The sequence below is a fragment of the Sinocyclocheilus rhinocerous genome, unplaced genomic scaffold, assembly GCF_001515625.1.
Source record: "Sinocyclocheilus rhinocerous isolate Xijiao unplaced genomic scaffold, SAMN03320098_v1.1 scaffold1396, whole genome shotgun sequence".
Classification (NCBI taxonomy): domain Eukaryota; kingdom Metazoa; phylum Chordata; class Actinopteri; order Cypriniformes; family Cyprinidae; genus Sinocyclocheilus; species Sinocyclocheilus rhinocerous.
The window spans coordinates 50,533-66,039 of NW_015629497.1; the positions used below are offsets into that span (position 1 = coordinate 50,533).

At 37.7% G+C, this 15,507-nt stretch overlaps 1 protein-coding gene across 1 annotated transcript in view; it reads left to right on the forward strand.

Moving 5' to 3' along the window:
- LOC107738910 (A disintegrin and metalloproteinase with thrombospondin motifs 7-like) overlaps positions 1 to 15,507 on the forward strand; it is a gene marked incomplete at its 5' end in the record, with an annotated part of 69,196 nt that overhangs the window by 50,198 nt on the left and 3,491 nt on the right. Inside the window, 5 exons of the mRNA XM_016550836.1 lie at positions 528 to 2,246; positions 2,691 to 2,843; positions 2,942 to 3,115; positions 3,239 to 3,385; positions 5,646 to 5,808. Coding sequence (XP_016406322.1) covers positions 528 to 2,246; positions 2,691 to 2,843; positions 2,942 to 3,115; positions 3,239 to 3,385; positions 5,646 to 5,808 — 2,356 coding nt within the window. The remainder of the gene's footprint in view (positions 1 to 527; positions 2,247 to 2,690; positions 2,844 to 2,941; positions 3,116 to 3,238; positions 3,386 to 5,645; positions 5,809 to 15,507) is intronic.

Here is a 15,507-nt window from a genome sequence, read left to right on the forward strand (position 1 = left end):
TATATATATTGATCAACGTTATGTAACATATTGGCTTAATTCTAAAGGAAATTTATTGATAAAGTATGGTTTACTCTTAAATTTAAATCATCTTTGTATTAACGTTTTTGTCTTTTAGAAAATAAAATACTTTAGATTAATACTAAATCAGAATTTAAGGTTTTAATGAAACCATAAATTTAATTTAAGGGGGGAAAGAAGGCTTTAACAAATTATTATTTTTTTTTTTTGTTTGTCCAAAGTATCTTTTTTTTTTCAACATACATGCTATTGTACCACCACAGTACAATATTTGAAAAGAGGAAACATTCATCTTCACATTAATGCTGTCAATACTACAAACACTGTACATGATGATTATTCCTTGCTTTCTCATAAGACAAACATCAGATTTTGCTTTATGGGACAAAAATGTACAAAACTGTTTTGATAACTCATTGTTATACAAAACGGTCTCATTTTATTTTTAAATCATTGTGAGACAATTTTCTGACTTTGACAGCTCTTATGCACTGCTTCTTCCACAGTGTTCAGTGAGCTGTGGAGCTGGTTTCCAGACACGTGACGTGACCTGCAGCTGGAATACTGGTGTTGACTGTGATCCGAAAGCCAAGCCTAATTCAACTATGCCATGCTATCTTCAGGACTGCCCCATAAACTCAGACACCTTTGGCAATGACTGGTCAGGAAGTGGAGCATCCAGCAAAGAAGTTTTCAATGAGATAAAAGTTATACCCCACTTCAGTACTACTAGAAATCAGCCCAGGGGCAATGCTGACATCAATGAAATTATAGAAGACGATTTCTCACATTATAGTCATGTTGAAAAGTCCTCTGACAATTCTATTGTGAAAAATCTACAAGTTGATGATTTTTATTATGACTATAATTTTATAAGGTTCCATGAGGATCTGTCGTATGACCTTGATAAAGCTGAAAATTATATGTTTGATAACTCAGGAATAAAACATGGAGACATTTCTCTGACAGAGGCAGATGTCCCTATAACTACCTCATCGCCATCCACCACTGCGGACCAACACAGTACCACCACTATGCGCTCTGACAGCATTACAAACAAGGGTACTGAAGGTCATGAACCTAAAAAGAAAGATGTACTCAATGAAAATAATAAAGAGGTATTTGCTGAGGACTATTTCCTTCCTGTCATTACAACAACTGAACCATCCTCTGCAGCAACCAAGTTATTTAGCAAATGGAAGAACACTGATATTGGCTTAAGTCAGGACATCAGTGTTACAAGGAACCCACCATTAACTGCAGATGTGTCCACTCAGAACAAGCAGACAATATCATATGAAATTGTTCCAAACATCTTTTTAACTCCTGAACCACATATAAATTTGAACAGAAATTCAAATAACCATGACCATTACAAAGGCAATCAAAAAGACAAAACCAAAACGCCAATAACTGAAGATGAGAATGAAGAGGAGTTTGGTGAAGGTGTTCCTGAAGGTGAAAGTGAACCACACCATGGCACTCAAAATTATGAACCTCCTTTAGATTATGTTTTTAAGTTTGAAACTTATGAGAACAGACATATTCATAATCCCACTACTCCATTACAATGGAGTACGGCCTCACCAACAGTCTCACTGAGTGCAACTTCTCACCCGTTGGAGCTTCTCAGCAGTGCTTCCAGTGATGACTTTGCAAAATATGAAGTTTTGACCGAACCAGCAATTAACACTAAGGCTAGTGAACCATGGCGTACTGTAAGAGAGTTCACTACAACCTCAGATAGCCTTTCTCAAGAGTATGTTCCTTCTCCAACTTCCTCTGTCCCAGCCAAACATTACAGTAGCATGACCTCAGCAGCTGGAACAACAGCTCTACCTCCTACAGAAATGGAAAGTGATTTTGAACCCCCGCTCTTCACTCCAACTGAGATTCCGGACACTACAATTGCAGCAGAGACTCAAAGTTGGTATTCTAGAGCCATTGCACCAACCAAGACTAATGGGCCTAGAATAGAGCCTTGGGAAACCATGGTCCCCTTACCTCGCTGGACAGAGATTGACAACAATGACATTATTATTGCTCGAATGCTGAGACCTGCTAGACTGAATCACACTCTCTCTACTCCTACTGAGCAGCCATCTCAGGGCACTAGCAGTGAGCATTCAGTGCATTCTAACCCTCTGATGCCCACTGGGCTGGTCATGCCTTCCCTTTCCCCATCAGCCTCCCCTGCACACTGGAAAAAAGGCAACTGGAGTGCTGTGAGTAGTTAATTATGCATTCCTCACATTCACTAGATATGAAACCAGCATGGGCTGAGAAACAGCAGTCGGGCCCAATGATAAAAGTCCTTGAATTTTGCTGACACCAAAGCATTAGATTTCAACACACACATAACTTTAATTTTCAGGTAATGAAATTTGTTTCATGTTATTCTAGCAACAAAAATGGATATGAGGGATCACACGGCACCACTATCCATTCTTAAACATACACAAGGTTTCATAAAATGGGAAATGTTAAGTTTATAAGAATGTTGTTGACGCTCATAACCTCTAACTTTTAACCTAACTCTAAAATCTGAATAGTTAATGAGAGAGTTTATTCAGGAACATGTCCTACTTGGATAAATCACTTTAAGCACTTTATGCATGCATATTTGAATGTGAACTGTACTTTATACTGCAAATTATTTTGTATGATAGTGCTCAACAAGTTGCGGGCTTGGTGCCATCTGGAGGTCAGTGTCCTGCAGCACTGGTGATGAATCAGACTGTGACTTAGCTACTAGGCCAGTGCCAGCGCGTCGCTGCTACCTTCGACCCTGCTCCGCATGGAAAATTGGAGAGTGGAGTAAAGTAAGTCTGCATACATGCAGCCAAACATAATGAATTCAATACATTTTCAATGAATGAAAAGCAATGGAAGTTGCTACTCCTGATATCTCATTTGGCAGTGCTCGAAGAATTGTGGTGTAGGAGTGAAAGTCCGAGAGATTCAGTGTTATGACACACGAGATCAGAGGTTGCTGCGGCCATTTCATTGCCAGGCCACCTCCCCCAGACCTCCCGTCCAAATTCCCTGTAACATCCACAACTGTTTAGAGTGGTACACATCCTCTTGGGGACAGGTAAGTAAGTTTAAAATTCAGAGGCTGGTTTTCACTCTTCCCTACTCAGCTCTTTGTGTCTGTTTCTTGATCTTCACGCTACTCTCTTCAGCTCTGTGTGTCTAACACCATATATGCCCACAGTGTTCAGAGCTGTGTGGAGGTGGGGAGCAGCAGAGGCTGGTCACCTGCCCTGAAACTGGGAAATGTGATGAGGACCTACAGCCCAGCAATATCCAGGCTTGCAATGTTCATCCATGCAACCAGTGGATTACTGGATCCTGGGGTCAGGTGAGTGACACATTCAGTTTTAAGTATTTTAAGTCAGCCAGTTTAAAGGTGGGGTAAGCGATTTCTGGTAGCCAATGTTGATATTTGAAATCACCAAAACAAACACGCCCCTACCCCAAAAGGGTCTCGCCCCTATTTTGATAGCTCCCACCTATACTCACCCTTACTCACCTATCGAGAAGAAACAAAGCAACCTCGGCGTCCAATCGCAGGCCTTCCGCTCCTTGAGTTCTCTCCAGCGCTGAAAAGCTGATCCGATATTTACATGGGTCCTACTTCTTGCCTTATTACCTTAAGCTTTCTTTTGTTCCACAGACGTTTTCCTCTTTTGTTTTTTATCTGCCATCTCTATCTTTCTGTCGCTCGGCTCGGCTAATGTCCTGTGCACTGAACGCACTCTCCTCCACATCATGAGTAGACGCGCCTGTTACTGCTGATTGACTACAAGTTTGTTTTGCTAGTCGGCCCGAATCAGTTTTCTAAAGCGTTTTTGAAAAATCGCTTACCCCACCTTTAACAATGTGTCTCTGCACTAGATACAAATCCATGTATCAAAATGTGTGAACAAAATAATTAACAGAATCAGAATTAGAGAAACATCATGTGCTGGATTTGGCTTAGAATCTCAGAATTGTATTTATAAAACTTAATTATCAGCGTTGTCTTTCATCCTTTTTTCTGGTGAAAAATAAAACCATTTTATTGGGAAAAAACACCGAAAATGGCTTATGTTCTTTTAATTTCCACTGTTGTGTTTCTCAAAGAGTTCAACTTTTCAATATTCAAGTTCATCTAAATGGACATTTTGTAAGTACACCTACATTGTTTTTACCTTCATGCTTTACAATTACTGTAAAAAAATAATAATGAGAGGATAGTTACAACAAATTGAAGTAGTCCATATAATCAGTGTCACTGGAATACTTTGTGTGAAAAACAGACTGTAATTTAAGTAAAATTTCACCCTGCCCTATTAAAATCTGGCTCATACACAAGAACATCTGTTTGGTTATATAAGCGCAGCAGAGTGAGTGAAATATGCACCATAAAACTAGAAAATGGTAAAGAATAAGAAACTGCAGACAAACCTCGTTACTTCTCATGACTTGAATGTATAAAATACCTCTGAATGTATAAAAGTCCCTTTATTACCTTACAATACCAACCCACACTTTGCTAACCACTGTGCTCCACAACCACTTTCATTAATCCCCCCCCACAGAACTTTGGCCAGTATACTTTACTTGTAATAGATTGTTGGATTACAGCCAACAAAACACTGGCAACATCCCAAATAGTGGAAGAAAATGACAGAAGATTGATTCATTTGTAATTATCTTTCATCCAGTTTTTCTTTCCAGATATTTAAAGATAAAGAGACGTAATGGAATATTCACAGTGTGTGCACAGAATGACCTGAATGTAGGAAGTAACATAACTGTACATTCAGCGAAGTCAAATCAAAGTGTGCTCACATGAACTCACAATACTCATCCTGCAATTAAGTTGCTAATGTTGGCTTACCCCTTTGGGTACGTATTCACACCATCTGAACCTGCCTTTTTTTTACAGAGAGCCCCTTCTGTACTCCCTCTCCACATCAGTGCTATCAATACTATGCTATCAATATCAGTCATGGCAAACACACATGTGGACCGGAGTATGAAATTATGTTATGTAAACTACCTTGTAAAACCTATTATTGGGTTTATTATAGACCTAATGCATCAGAGAAACAAATGCGCAGCCATCTATAGAATTCTGTCTTTGAACTTCCGTTTTGTGGTTGCTCTATAGCAGAAGAATGTAAAAATCTTCAATAGCAGAAGAATAGTCAGATTCAAGTTCAAAACACCTTTTACATCATATGAACATGCATATGTTTATGTCTTACGAACTGGGCAATGGAGGTCAGCTTTCTTTTTTTAGATGTGTCATCAAGGCAAAAACAACAAATCAAGGTTGCTCCAGTGACATTATCACAGTGGCTTTCTCTGGTTCTGAACATTGCAACCAGGCACTGCAAATGTGCTGAAGTTTTGCTTGGAATACATGCAATGGATTGCAACATTTAGGGATTCATTCTGATTAATGAAAATAAGTGCATGTAATCATATCTACTAAAAGTGGAAAAAATACAATGATAAAATTATAGATAAAAATTTTAGGATAGGACTCCTTTAAAGACCCTGGCCTGGAATGGATGGATTGGAGAAACTGTACTTGGTGTTTAACAGGCATGTCTATTCTTTGTTGGCAGTGCTCGGTATCCTGTGGAGGAGGTGTTCAGCACAGACTGGTCAAATGTGTCAACACTAAGGCCGAGCTCGAGGATGAAAATGAGCATGTGGATTGTGATCATGAACCTCAACCAAAGAACACAAAGAAGTGTAACATTCATGACTGTGACAGCGCCCCCTCTGGTGAGTGGATCTTTGTGAGCTAAAGACAGTGAATACATCGAACATTGAATAAAAACATACACTTCATCTTTGAGCTGCCATAGCCAAAAGGGATTTTTTTTTCTTCTATGGCTTGGACAAATCTGTACACTTAGTATGCTTTGGTAAATATGGTGTGCATTATTGTGAACTGCAATTACCTGGCAGCATGAATACTAATGGCATTTGTAGGTTTAAAGAAATTGCCTTCCATTTATAAACAATCATACCGAGAGAGGGAGAAAAATCCACTTTTCTTTGTGTTTGCTATTGAAAGCTCCAAAAAGTGCAGCACCTTTAGATTGGTTTGGCTTGATTATTGCTGGTTGCTGAGGACTGTGCCATTTACGGACCCCTGAATCCTCCTCTTCTGCTGCTCTTTTGTCATGGATCACTGGAGATAGAAGACACCTATGTGCGCAGTCCAACCAGACAGTGATTATTCTGATATACACTGAACAAAATTATAAACGCAACACTTTTGTTTTTGCCCCCATTTTTCATGAGCTGAATTCAAAGATCTAAGACTTTTTCTATGTACACAAAAGGCCTATTTCTCTCAAATATTGTTCACAAATCTGTCTAAATCTGTGTTAGTGAGCACTTCTCCTTTGCCAAGATAATCCATCCACCTCACAGGTGAGGCATATCAAGATGCTGATTAGACAGCATGATTATTGCACAGGTGTGCCTAAGGCTGGCCACAATAAAAGGCCACTATAAAATGTGCAGTTTTATTAGGCACACCTGTGCAATAATCATGCTGTCTAATCAGCATCTTGATATGCCAGACCTGTGAGGTGGATGGATTATCTCGGCAAAGGAGAAGTGCTCACTAACACAGATTTAGACAGATTTGTGAACAATATTTGAGAGAAATAGGCCTTTTGTGTACATAGAAAAAGTCTTAGAGCTTTGAGTTCAGCTCATGAAAAATGGGGGCAAAAACAAAAGTGTTGCGTTTATAATTTTGTTCAGTGTATAAAGAGAACAACACATCGGTCTTTCATCTGAAACAAGAGTTTCACATGAACCAGAGTTGCAGACTCAGGCAAATAAGATGATGAAAAAGAAAAAAGCTTAAAGAATCTTAGCTCTAAAGTCAACATTAAAAAATTACATTTACAACCCATTCTACCTATGTAAAGAGACATGTTTCCAGCTGAAACAGAATTTTCAAAGAGAATTGACTTTAAACCTTCAAGCGTCGAGTTTTTAGTCAAATTTACAAGAATCTTATATTATTGAAATATTGTCCTTAACTTGAAGTTCACAGATAGCAGTTATCACCAAATTGGACAGTTTCAAGCAAGAAAATGCCCCCTCCCTTAACCTTTACTCCTTCATATTCCTGTGAAGAATTCCAGTCACAAACACAGCTCACCTGGCTTACAGCCTTTAATTACCATCATCATCACTTTGAAATTTACCGCCAGGCCTGTCATGTGTTAGTCCTGAGAAAATTGCTTTAGCTCAGTGTGCTAATTAAAATGTTATTCTTGATGAGCGGTTTGGTGGTGCATGTGTTTAATTCCTTACTTTTTAAAATAAATTATCCAAGAAATCCACCCACGTTTGATTAGTTTTGGGGAAATGTTTGCTTATAATTATTTAAATCCAGTGGAAGTCACTAAAGGAGACTTCATAGTTATTAGCTGGGGTGCAATGACTTTATTTCTAAAAAAATAATTATGCCACCATGTTATGTGCAAACTTTTTCTAGATGAAAAACCTCAACTTTTGATATATTATTCATTTGAATCCATACAGACTTTTCAGAGCTTAAGGTGATGTTCCGTGCCAGACTTTGAATTTTGTCATTCATAGTGAAGAATTTCATAATTTGTTCAGTTTCTAGGCAGTAACCTTTTCTAAGATGCATTTCTTTAGACTCTTCAAGTACAAACTGTAGTATTTAGGGCAAGACTAATGGGCCTTGTTTTCATCTGGTATTAAAGGGGTCATATGATGCGATTTAAATTTTTCCTTTCTCTTTGGAGTGTTACAAGCTCTTGGTGCATAAAGAAGATCTGTAAAGTTGCAAAGACTAAAGTCTCAAATCCAAAGAGATATTCTTTATAAAAGTTAAGCGTCAGCCACACCTACCTAAAACGGCTCATTCTAACACGCCCCCACATATCTACCTCACTATGTGGGAAGATTTACATAACGCCGCCCAAATGTTCACGCAAAAAAAGAAGGCGTAACTTTTATTCTCGATGTAGTTTTGTTGTTTCCGCCGCCATGTCATAAAGATGCTGTGTGCTTCGTTGTGAAAGCGAAGCTACTTTGGGCATAGAGGAGAAACAATAATGTACAGTATGTAGAAAATAATGTGAATAAAGACATTTCATTACACCAAATACACAAAATACTGTTCTTTTTAGCAGCATCATATGACCCATTTAAGATTAATTTTCAGTGATCCAATCATTGAAAATAAGAACAGAAGTAGTCAACTGAGGCGCATGCTCTTCCACCTGGTATTAAAATAAGTTTAAAGTTCCTCGAGACACTCTTTTGTCACAATCTACATCACTTCCGTGGTAGCACTGAGTGTGGTGCACAAATACTATCGACTAAACAAACTCATGTTAGGCAGATTATTAGCAATTGGGAAAGGAAGCAAGTGAAAAGGATAAAGCAGCTGCAATTTCAGCTGTAGACTTTATGTTTTGGTACAACACAGCAAAGTTTGAATCACTTGTTTTTGGTGCATTTTCTAACAAAATGTCCACAATGATTACGTATTAGGTCAGTGGGTGGCGGTTGGCGGTCTTTTGTGGCTGTCCAAATGCATTCGACCACATGAGTGACAACACTGCATAAGCAAACAGATAGATTTTTTTTCCGACTACCTCTGGAAGTGGTCAAAAGTGGATAAGCTCAAAACATTTTAGACCCATTTACAGTTACCGACAGTTAGCATTGTCTACTTGTGATCGGATTGAGTAAAATGCATCTTATACTAGGTGTAAACAGAACCTAGGTGTCTACATGACCTCAGGGAACCACATCTTACTGTCTTTCACAGCCAGGTGTATTATTCCACCTATCACAAAGACTGTGTGTTATTGTGTTCTTGACTAACATATTTTAGGCATGAAGCTATTTTATTTAACAAGATTTATGTAACCCTGTTGAAATATGTTCTTTAGTATAAGATATACAAGTTTGAATAAATAATTTCATAGTTTACTAAATAGAGTTTAAGGTTAAAAAAGTTAAGATTCATTATATGCTTATAACCCTGTGTTGTTGTACATCTTAAAGCATTGTGTTAAAGGGGTCATAGGATGTTACATGCACTTTTACAAGTTGTTTGAACTAAAATGTGTGTTGGCAGTGTGTGTACACAACCACCCTATAATGATAAAAATCCACCCAGTGTTTTTTTTTAATCGTGTTAAATGTTTTCCCCTTTCTCAAATCGAGCCGATATCACCTTGTAGCAGGTGTAAATTATTTCTGCACCCACCCACTGTCCGTTTACTAATGGTCTGAGGAATTCTCACACAAAAAATGGCAAAAACGGACTAAAATTGTCTGTGAGGCTGCCTCAACTTTATTCTCATTATTCAATCATTTGGTTAGTTGACACTGGGTTAGATCCAAGCTCCCAGCTTTTCACAGTCAATTCTTGACATCAACAGTATTCTAAAGAGGATCTCCTTTATTAGCTGCACTTTGTTTCAGTTTGTTTGTTGGCGGTGGATTGTGACTTAATCAGCTACTTGATCAACTGCCAAAAACCTGGTTCTTTTGGCTCAGATTGTCATAGTGTCAGCTGGAGGGTCTCACAGTCTTTTGTGATACTAAGGGGAAGTTTCACTGATTTTCTATCCTGGGTCCTTCTGATTAAGAATTGCTTTCTCATTGTGGACTTCCCCACTCTAGATTTATAAATCATGGCATCCCAAAGGGTTATTAATAATATTGGGTTTTTTCCTTTTACCTCAGATAATAACCTCTTTTGGCAAGGCACGCTGCAGCTCAGAGCCCCTTCACTCCTGATAGTGTTTTGGATGTTGAGAGAGGTCTTGCATAACTGTTTGGAATGAATTATTTTGGCATGGTCCAAATAGATCACAAGTGTATTTTCATGCCATTTCAACTAAAGCCAGCTGTTACCTACTTGCACAGTTTAATGCTGTTGTATAACAAGTTAACCCTGTGTTGCTGTACATCTTAAAGCATTGTGTTAAAGGGGTCATAGGATGCTACATGCACTTTTACAAGTTGTTTGAACTGAAATGTGTGCTGGCAGTGTGTGTACACAACCACCCTATAATGATAAAAATCCACCCAGTGTTTTGTTTTTTAATCGTGTTAAATGTTTTCCCCTTTCTCAAATCAAGCTGATCTCAGATGCCTTTTTCATTAAGACCCTAAAGAATCATATCAACTTGTGGAAAATGGGCATCCTATGACCCCTTTGACATACTGTATGTAGTAAGCAATATGCAAAACACATGTAAATGTACAGTATTTCCCAGAGGTCTCAAAGGCTTAATTGAGTTTTCAGATATGTTTCAATGAAGTCCCCCGTTTTCTCAGATTTTTTTCCCCCACAACTTCTCAGGAAAAAATATAATAAATGAGACAATTGTTGACATACAGTGTGAGTATACAGCTCTAAAATTAATGTGGATAACATGGTTTAGATCGTTTGTTCCTGGAAGAATTTTACAGGGAAAGTCTGAGTTTGTGCTGAAATTTATGATGTTTGGTTTCTGTTAAATCTCGTTGCATACAGTGGGGAAAATAAGTGAGACATTAAAGAGATCTTGTTTGTGATTCTTTTTTTTTCGATCCTTTTGTTTGTTCTGTCTATATACAAGCATTTTAACACCCAAAATTACATCAGTTTTAAGGTGATAGGACAAACAACAGCCAGACAAAAAAAGAAAAGAAAAAAAAATCGTTTCAGCTGCAGAGCAAATTATTCATGTTTTGATGGAAGATTGCAAAGGCATGCATATTTTCCTTTGGAATAACCTACTATATGTAATAACATTGAGGAACTTGTATTTAAGTAAATAAACCAATTACTATTTAATGTTAAAGGTTGGGGAAATCCCTGACTGAAAAAAATGTGTTTTTGTGGGATTTAGTTGCCATGAGAACAGCCTTAAGTCTTCTGAGATTTCGTTGCCAACTGGATGCTCATTTACTTTGAGTACTGATTGAGTGACCAAAAATAAACACAAACTACATTTCCTGTATCTCTCAGGCTCCTCGACATTGTTTAAAACCACTCTTACAGGATGTTGGGGAGGTAGGTGAGTTCAGACCGGATTAATGAGCCCTCTCCCAGCCGAAGGCCACTGTGTGTCACGGGATTTGGGCTGCTTCTCTGTATGGAATAAATAATGTAAATACAGGATGTGTGTGTGTGCGCGCGCGTTTTTGTGACAAATGAGGACATAAATTTGTATAATGACAAGGGTATGACAGGTATTACAAGGAGAAGGTGACTTTTCAGGACATTACCCCATGTCCCCACTTTTCAAAACGCCTATAAATCACACAGAATGGAGTGTATTGAAAATCTGAAATAGCACAAAGTTTCCTGTGAGGGGTAGGTTTAGGGGTAGGGTTGGTGTAGGACAATAGAATATACGGTCTGTACAGTATAAAAACCATTACGCCTATGGGATGTCCCCACTTTTCACAAAAACAAACCTGTGTGTGTGTGTGTGTGCGTGTGTGTGTGTGTGAGAGTGTGTGTGATGTGTATGTGTGTGTGTGTGTGTGTGTGTGTGTGTGTGTGTGTGTGTGTGATTGAATGTGCAAGTCTTGCATTATCTCACACACTGTGCTTTTCAATGATTGAGTTGTAATTAGAGGTTAATATGCATTCATGCTTAAACTTAAGAACACTCTGATTATATCTGAAAAAATAATTAAAAGCCATAATTAAAATAGTATATACTTGAAAATGTTGGAAAGCATGATTGTATGGTACAGTTAAGCTCTCATCTATGCAGAGACCCTCGGAGTAAGAGGGAGAAGATGAATACTTTTATTCAGCAAAGACACAACAAATCATTTAAAACTGACAGTAAAAGGCATATATAAAGATTCTCAAATAAATTCTGTTGAACTTTCTGTTGATCCTGAAAAAAAAAGTATCATGGTTTTTACAATAATTTTAAACAGTACAACTGGATTTATAGTATGTGTAGCCTACATAAAGAATATGGCAGTTGCCCAAAACAAACGAAGTATTTTAATACTGGTTATATTAATAGAAAATGAACAATAGTGATCACAATGTTAAGGTAAATGATGGACATTTATGATTTTTGTCTTTATCATGCAGCCCTAATTCCAAACCTCCTTAACCCTGTACAATGACTTTGCACATATGACGTAACACATTTAAGAGCTATTTTAAAATATGTTTTAACTAATCGGATAGTAATTCGATCATGAAAAGACAATGTATAAATACCCTCCAAGGCACATTTGCTTCTGGTGGCCACACATATAATCTTAACTCCCCCAAAGCAGAATTACATCAGCAAACAGTAGTTTGGGAGCACCGAGGGGGGAAAAAAGGCACACAAAAGCTATTGCCTTTTTCAAAGCAGTCAAAACGTTTTTAGCTGCCTCCTGTTTTGAGGGGGTTTTTTTGAGCCACATCAAGTGTAAGCCAAATCTCACTGCCTGGTTGGCATTTGCATCATCACAGCAGCAAACTCTAACTATATATTTGCATACATTTATGAGGCTAGGCTGTACGCCCAATGAGACTGCAATTTAATCAATCAAGATGCTTGCTGTAAAATGAAGTGAGTCATAAAATGAAATGTCATTAGGCCCTAATTCATCCTCTTTTTGTAATAAAACATTACTGTTCTTTTTAGTTAATGGTCAGTCCATTAAATCTGTTTTTTTTTTTTTTTTTTTTTTTGCTGCTTGTTTATTTGGCCTACAGCCTTATATGGCACTGGCACTCACATTTATTGTCAATATGGTAAGTGTGCTGTGAATCACACCTAACCTGTGACTGAATGAACTTTGAATGACAGGATCATGGATGAGCAGACACCATGTGAAATGTTGTGGGCTTTAACTTTCTTTGAGCTGTCAGGACATGACAGCTTTCACAGGCTGGTAATGAGGTGTACGTGAGCACAGAAAAAGCAAAAACTAGGACATGTAGTGAGAATGCTTTGCAGGTATATATTAGAACCTAACCTTTTTTTTACTGCGCAATCAACTATTTATGAACTGCTTCATGTGAGATGCAAAATATGCACTGCATTACATATTCAAGGTCTTACAGGCAGAAAACGATTGCATGCTTGTAATAAATGTTTTTTTTTTCTATAGCAGCTGGTGAATTCTGTAGCAATCTGAAAAACTAAAGCTCTGTATAACTGCTTTCTCATTCCTAGTCTACACTGAAAAAAGTTGGTGTAGAAACAGTTTGGTAATATTATGTATTATACTCTCATTATTATGCATTATGAGGGTATTCTTAATGCATTATAATGCACGCATAATGCTTTATAAACAACCTTATAATATGTTGTATCATCCGATAAATAATCATTACATTACATTATAATACCTACCTATTTGTGTTTATAAGAGTGTGATGTGTTATAACACCAGATGGAGCTTGCATTTATAATGCATCATAAGGGTATTCTTAATGCATTATAATGCATGCATAATGCCTTATAATGTGTTTTATCATCTCTTGAATAATCGCAACAATAGTAATAATACTTGCCCATTTGTGGTAAAAAAGCAAATACAAAAAGTTCAAAGCAAATGTGTCATAACCCATTCAAGATATCAAATGGCTGTTTAAAAGAAGACTTAAAGGGTTAGTTCACCCAAAAATGAAAATTCTGTCATTAATTACTCACCCTAGTGTTGTTCGAAACCCGTAAGACCTTCGTTCATCTTCGGAACATAATTTAAGATATTTTTGATGAAATATGAGGGCTCTCTGACCCTCCCATAGACAGCAAGGTAACTACCACGTTCAAGGTCCAGAAAAGTACCAAGATGATCGACAAAGTAGTCCGTGTGACATCAGTGGTTCAACTGTAAAGTTACGAAGCTACGAGAATACTTTTTTGCACAAAGAAAACAAAAATAACGACTTTATTCCACATTTTCGTCTCTACTGCGTCACTTTGGACGCGCGTTCACGACAGTATCATGACGTGAGCGTGTGGTGGGGCTGACCCAGATCCGGCGTAATGACGTAATGACGCCACACGCTCGCATCATGATACTGCCGTGAACGCGCGTCCACAAGTACGCAGTACATGTGGAATAAAGTCGTTATTTTTGTTTTCTTTGCGCAAAAAGTATTCTCGTAGCTCCGTAACTTTACAGTTGAACCACTGATGTCACACGGACTACTTTGTCGATCATCTTGGTACTTTTCTGGACCTTGAACGTGGTAGTTACCTTGCTGTCTATGGGAGGGTCAGAGAGCCCTCAGATTTCATCAAAAATATCTTAAATTATGTTCCGAAGATGAACGAAGGTCTTACGGGTTTGGAACAACACGAGGGTGAGTAATTAATGACAGAATTTTCATTTTTGGGTGAACTAACCCTTTAATGGTAACACTTTACAATCAGGTTCCATTTATTAACTATATTTAATTAATGCGTTAGAAGTATTTTTCATTGTTAGAACATGTTAACAAATGTGGTTAACTAATGTTAACAAATGGAACCTATTTGTAAAGTGTTATAGACTTAACTTTTGTTACTTTATTTAAAGCAGACAAAGACCACTTCTGAACATAAATTCTTATGACATATGTGCATTTGCATTTTTTAAAAATCCATTGTGTGCATAGGAACACGATTTCAGTGTGTGTTTTGTGAGAAGTCTGTGTTTATACATGAGGCTTTTGGAGACAGAGATTTTTGATATAGTAGAAAAGTAATTGAGACATGGGTCAAACAACATCACTTCTCCCACTATGTACCTGTGAACAGAGTGGCAGTGTGGGAAGGAAAGGGTCTGCTGGAGTTTTGGTGAAGGGGGTGCAGTGTGTGATCCCACTGCAGCTGGTGCCCCTGACCCCACTGATGTCAACACACTGTGTGATCTAGCAGCATGAGGAGATGGTGTCGTGATAAGATGTGAATGACTCCTTCTGTTAGAGGCCTATCCAGTGGAAATGCCCTGAACATTCATTTAGTAGGACTGTCTGTAACACTTTGCTTCTGTAAATTTGTGTTGTAAACACTTCTTTGTTTTTGGTCTTTGCTCTAAGTGCTTTTGGTCTTATCACTATTTCAAACAAGGCTAAATATGAGGCATTTAGAGTATGCTTTTAATCAGCCTTTTACTGGCACACATGATGTCTTCTAAATGGTATTCAGAGAGAGAAAATATTTCTTGTCTTGCTGAATGCTTTAAAAAACATGCCCAACAAAGGTAAAACTGGTACACCAGAGATATTTTGTGGCCAATGTGGCAAAATATGGTATTTTTATATTCCAAGCAATATAAAATGTAATTAAATTCTCATTTCAAATATTTTTTTCATAAATAAATATAAAAGCTTAAATAAACACAACAGCTGTTTTAAGACTTTGTGAGGTACAGACACTGTACATGATTTCTAGATCAATATAAAGATTTGCCTAGTGGTTTTCTTCACACACTCTTAGCATAGCAGGACCATTCAAA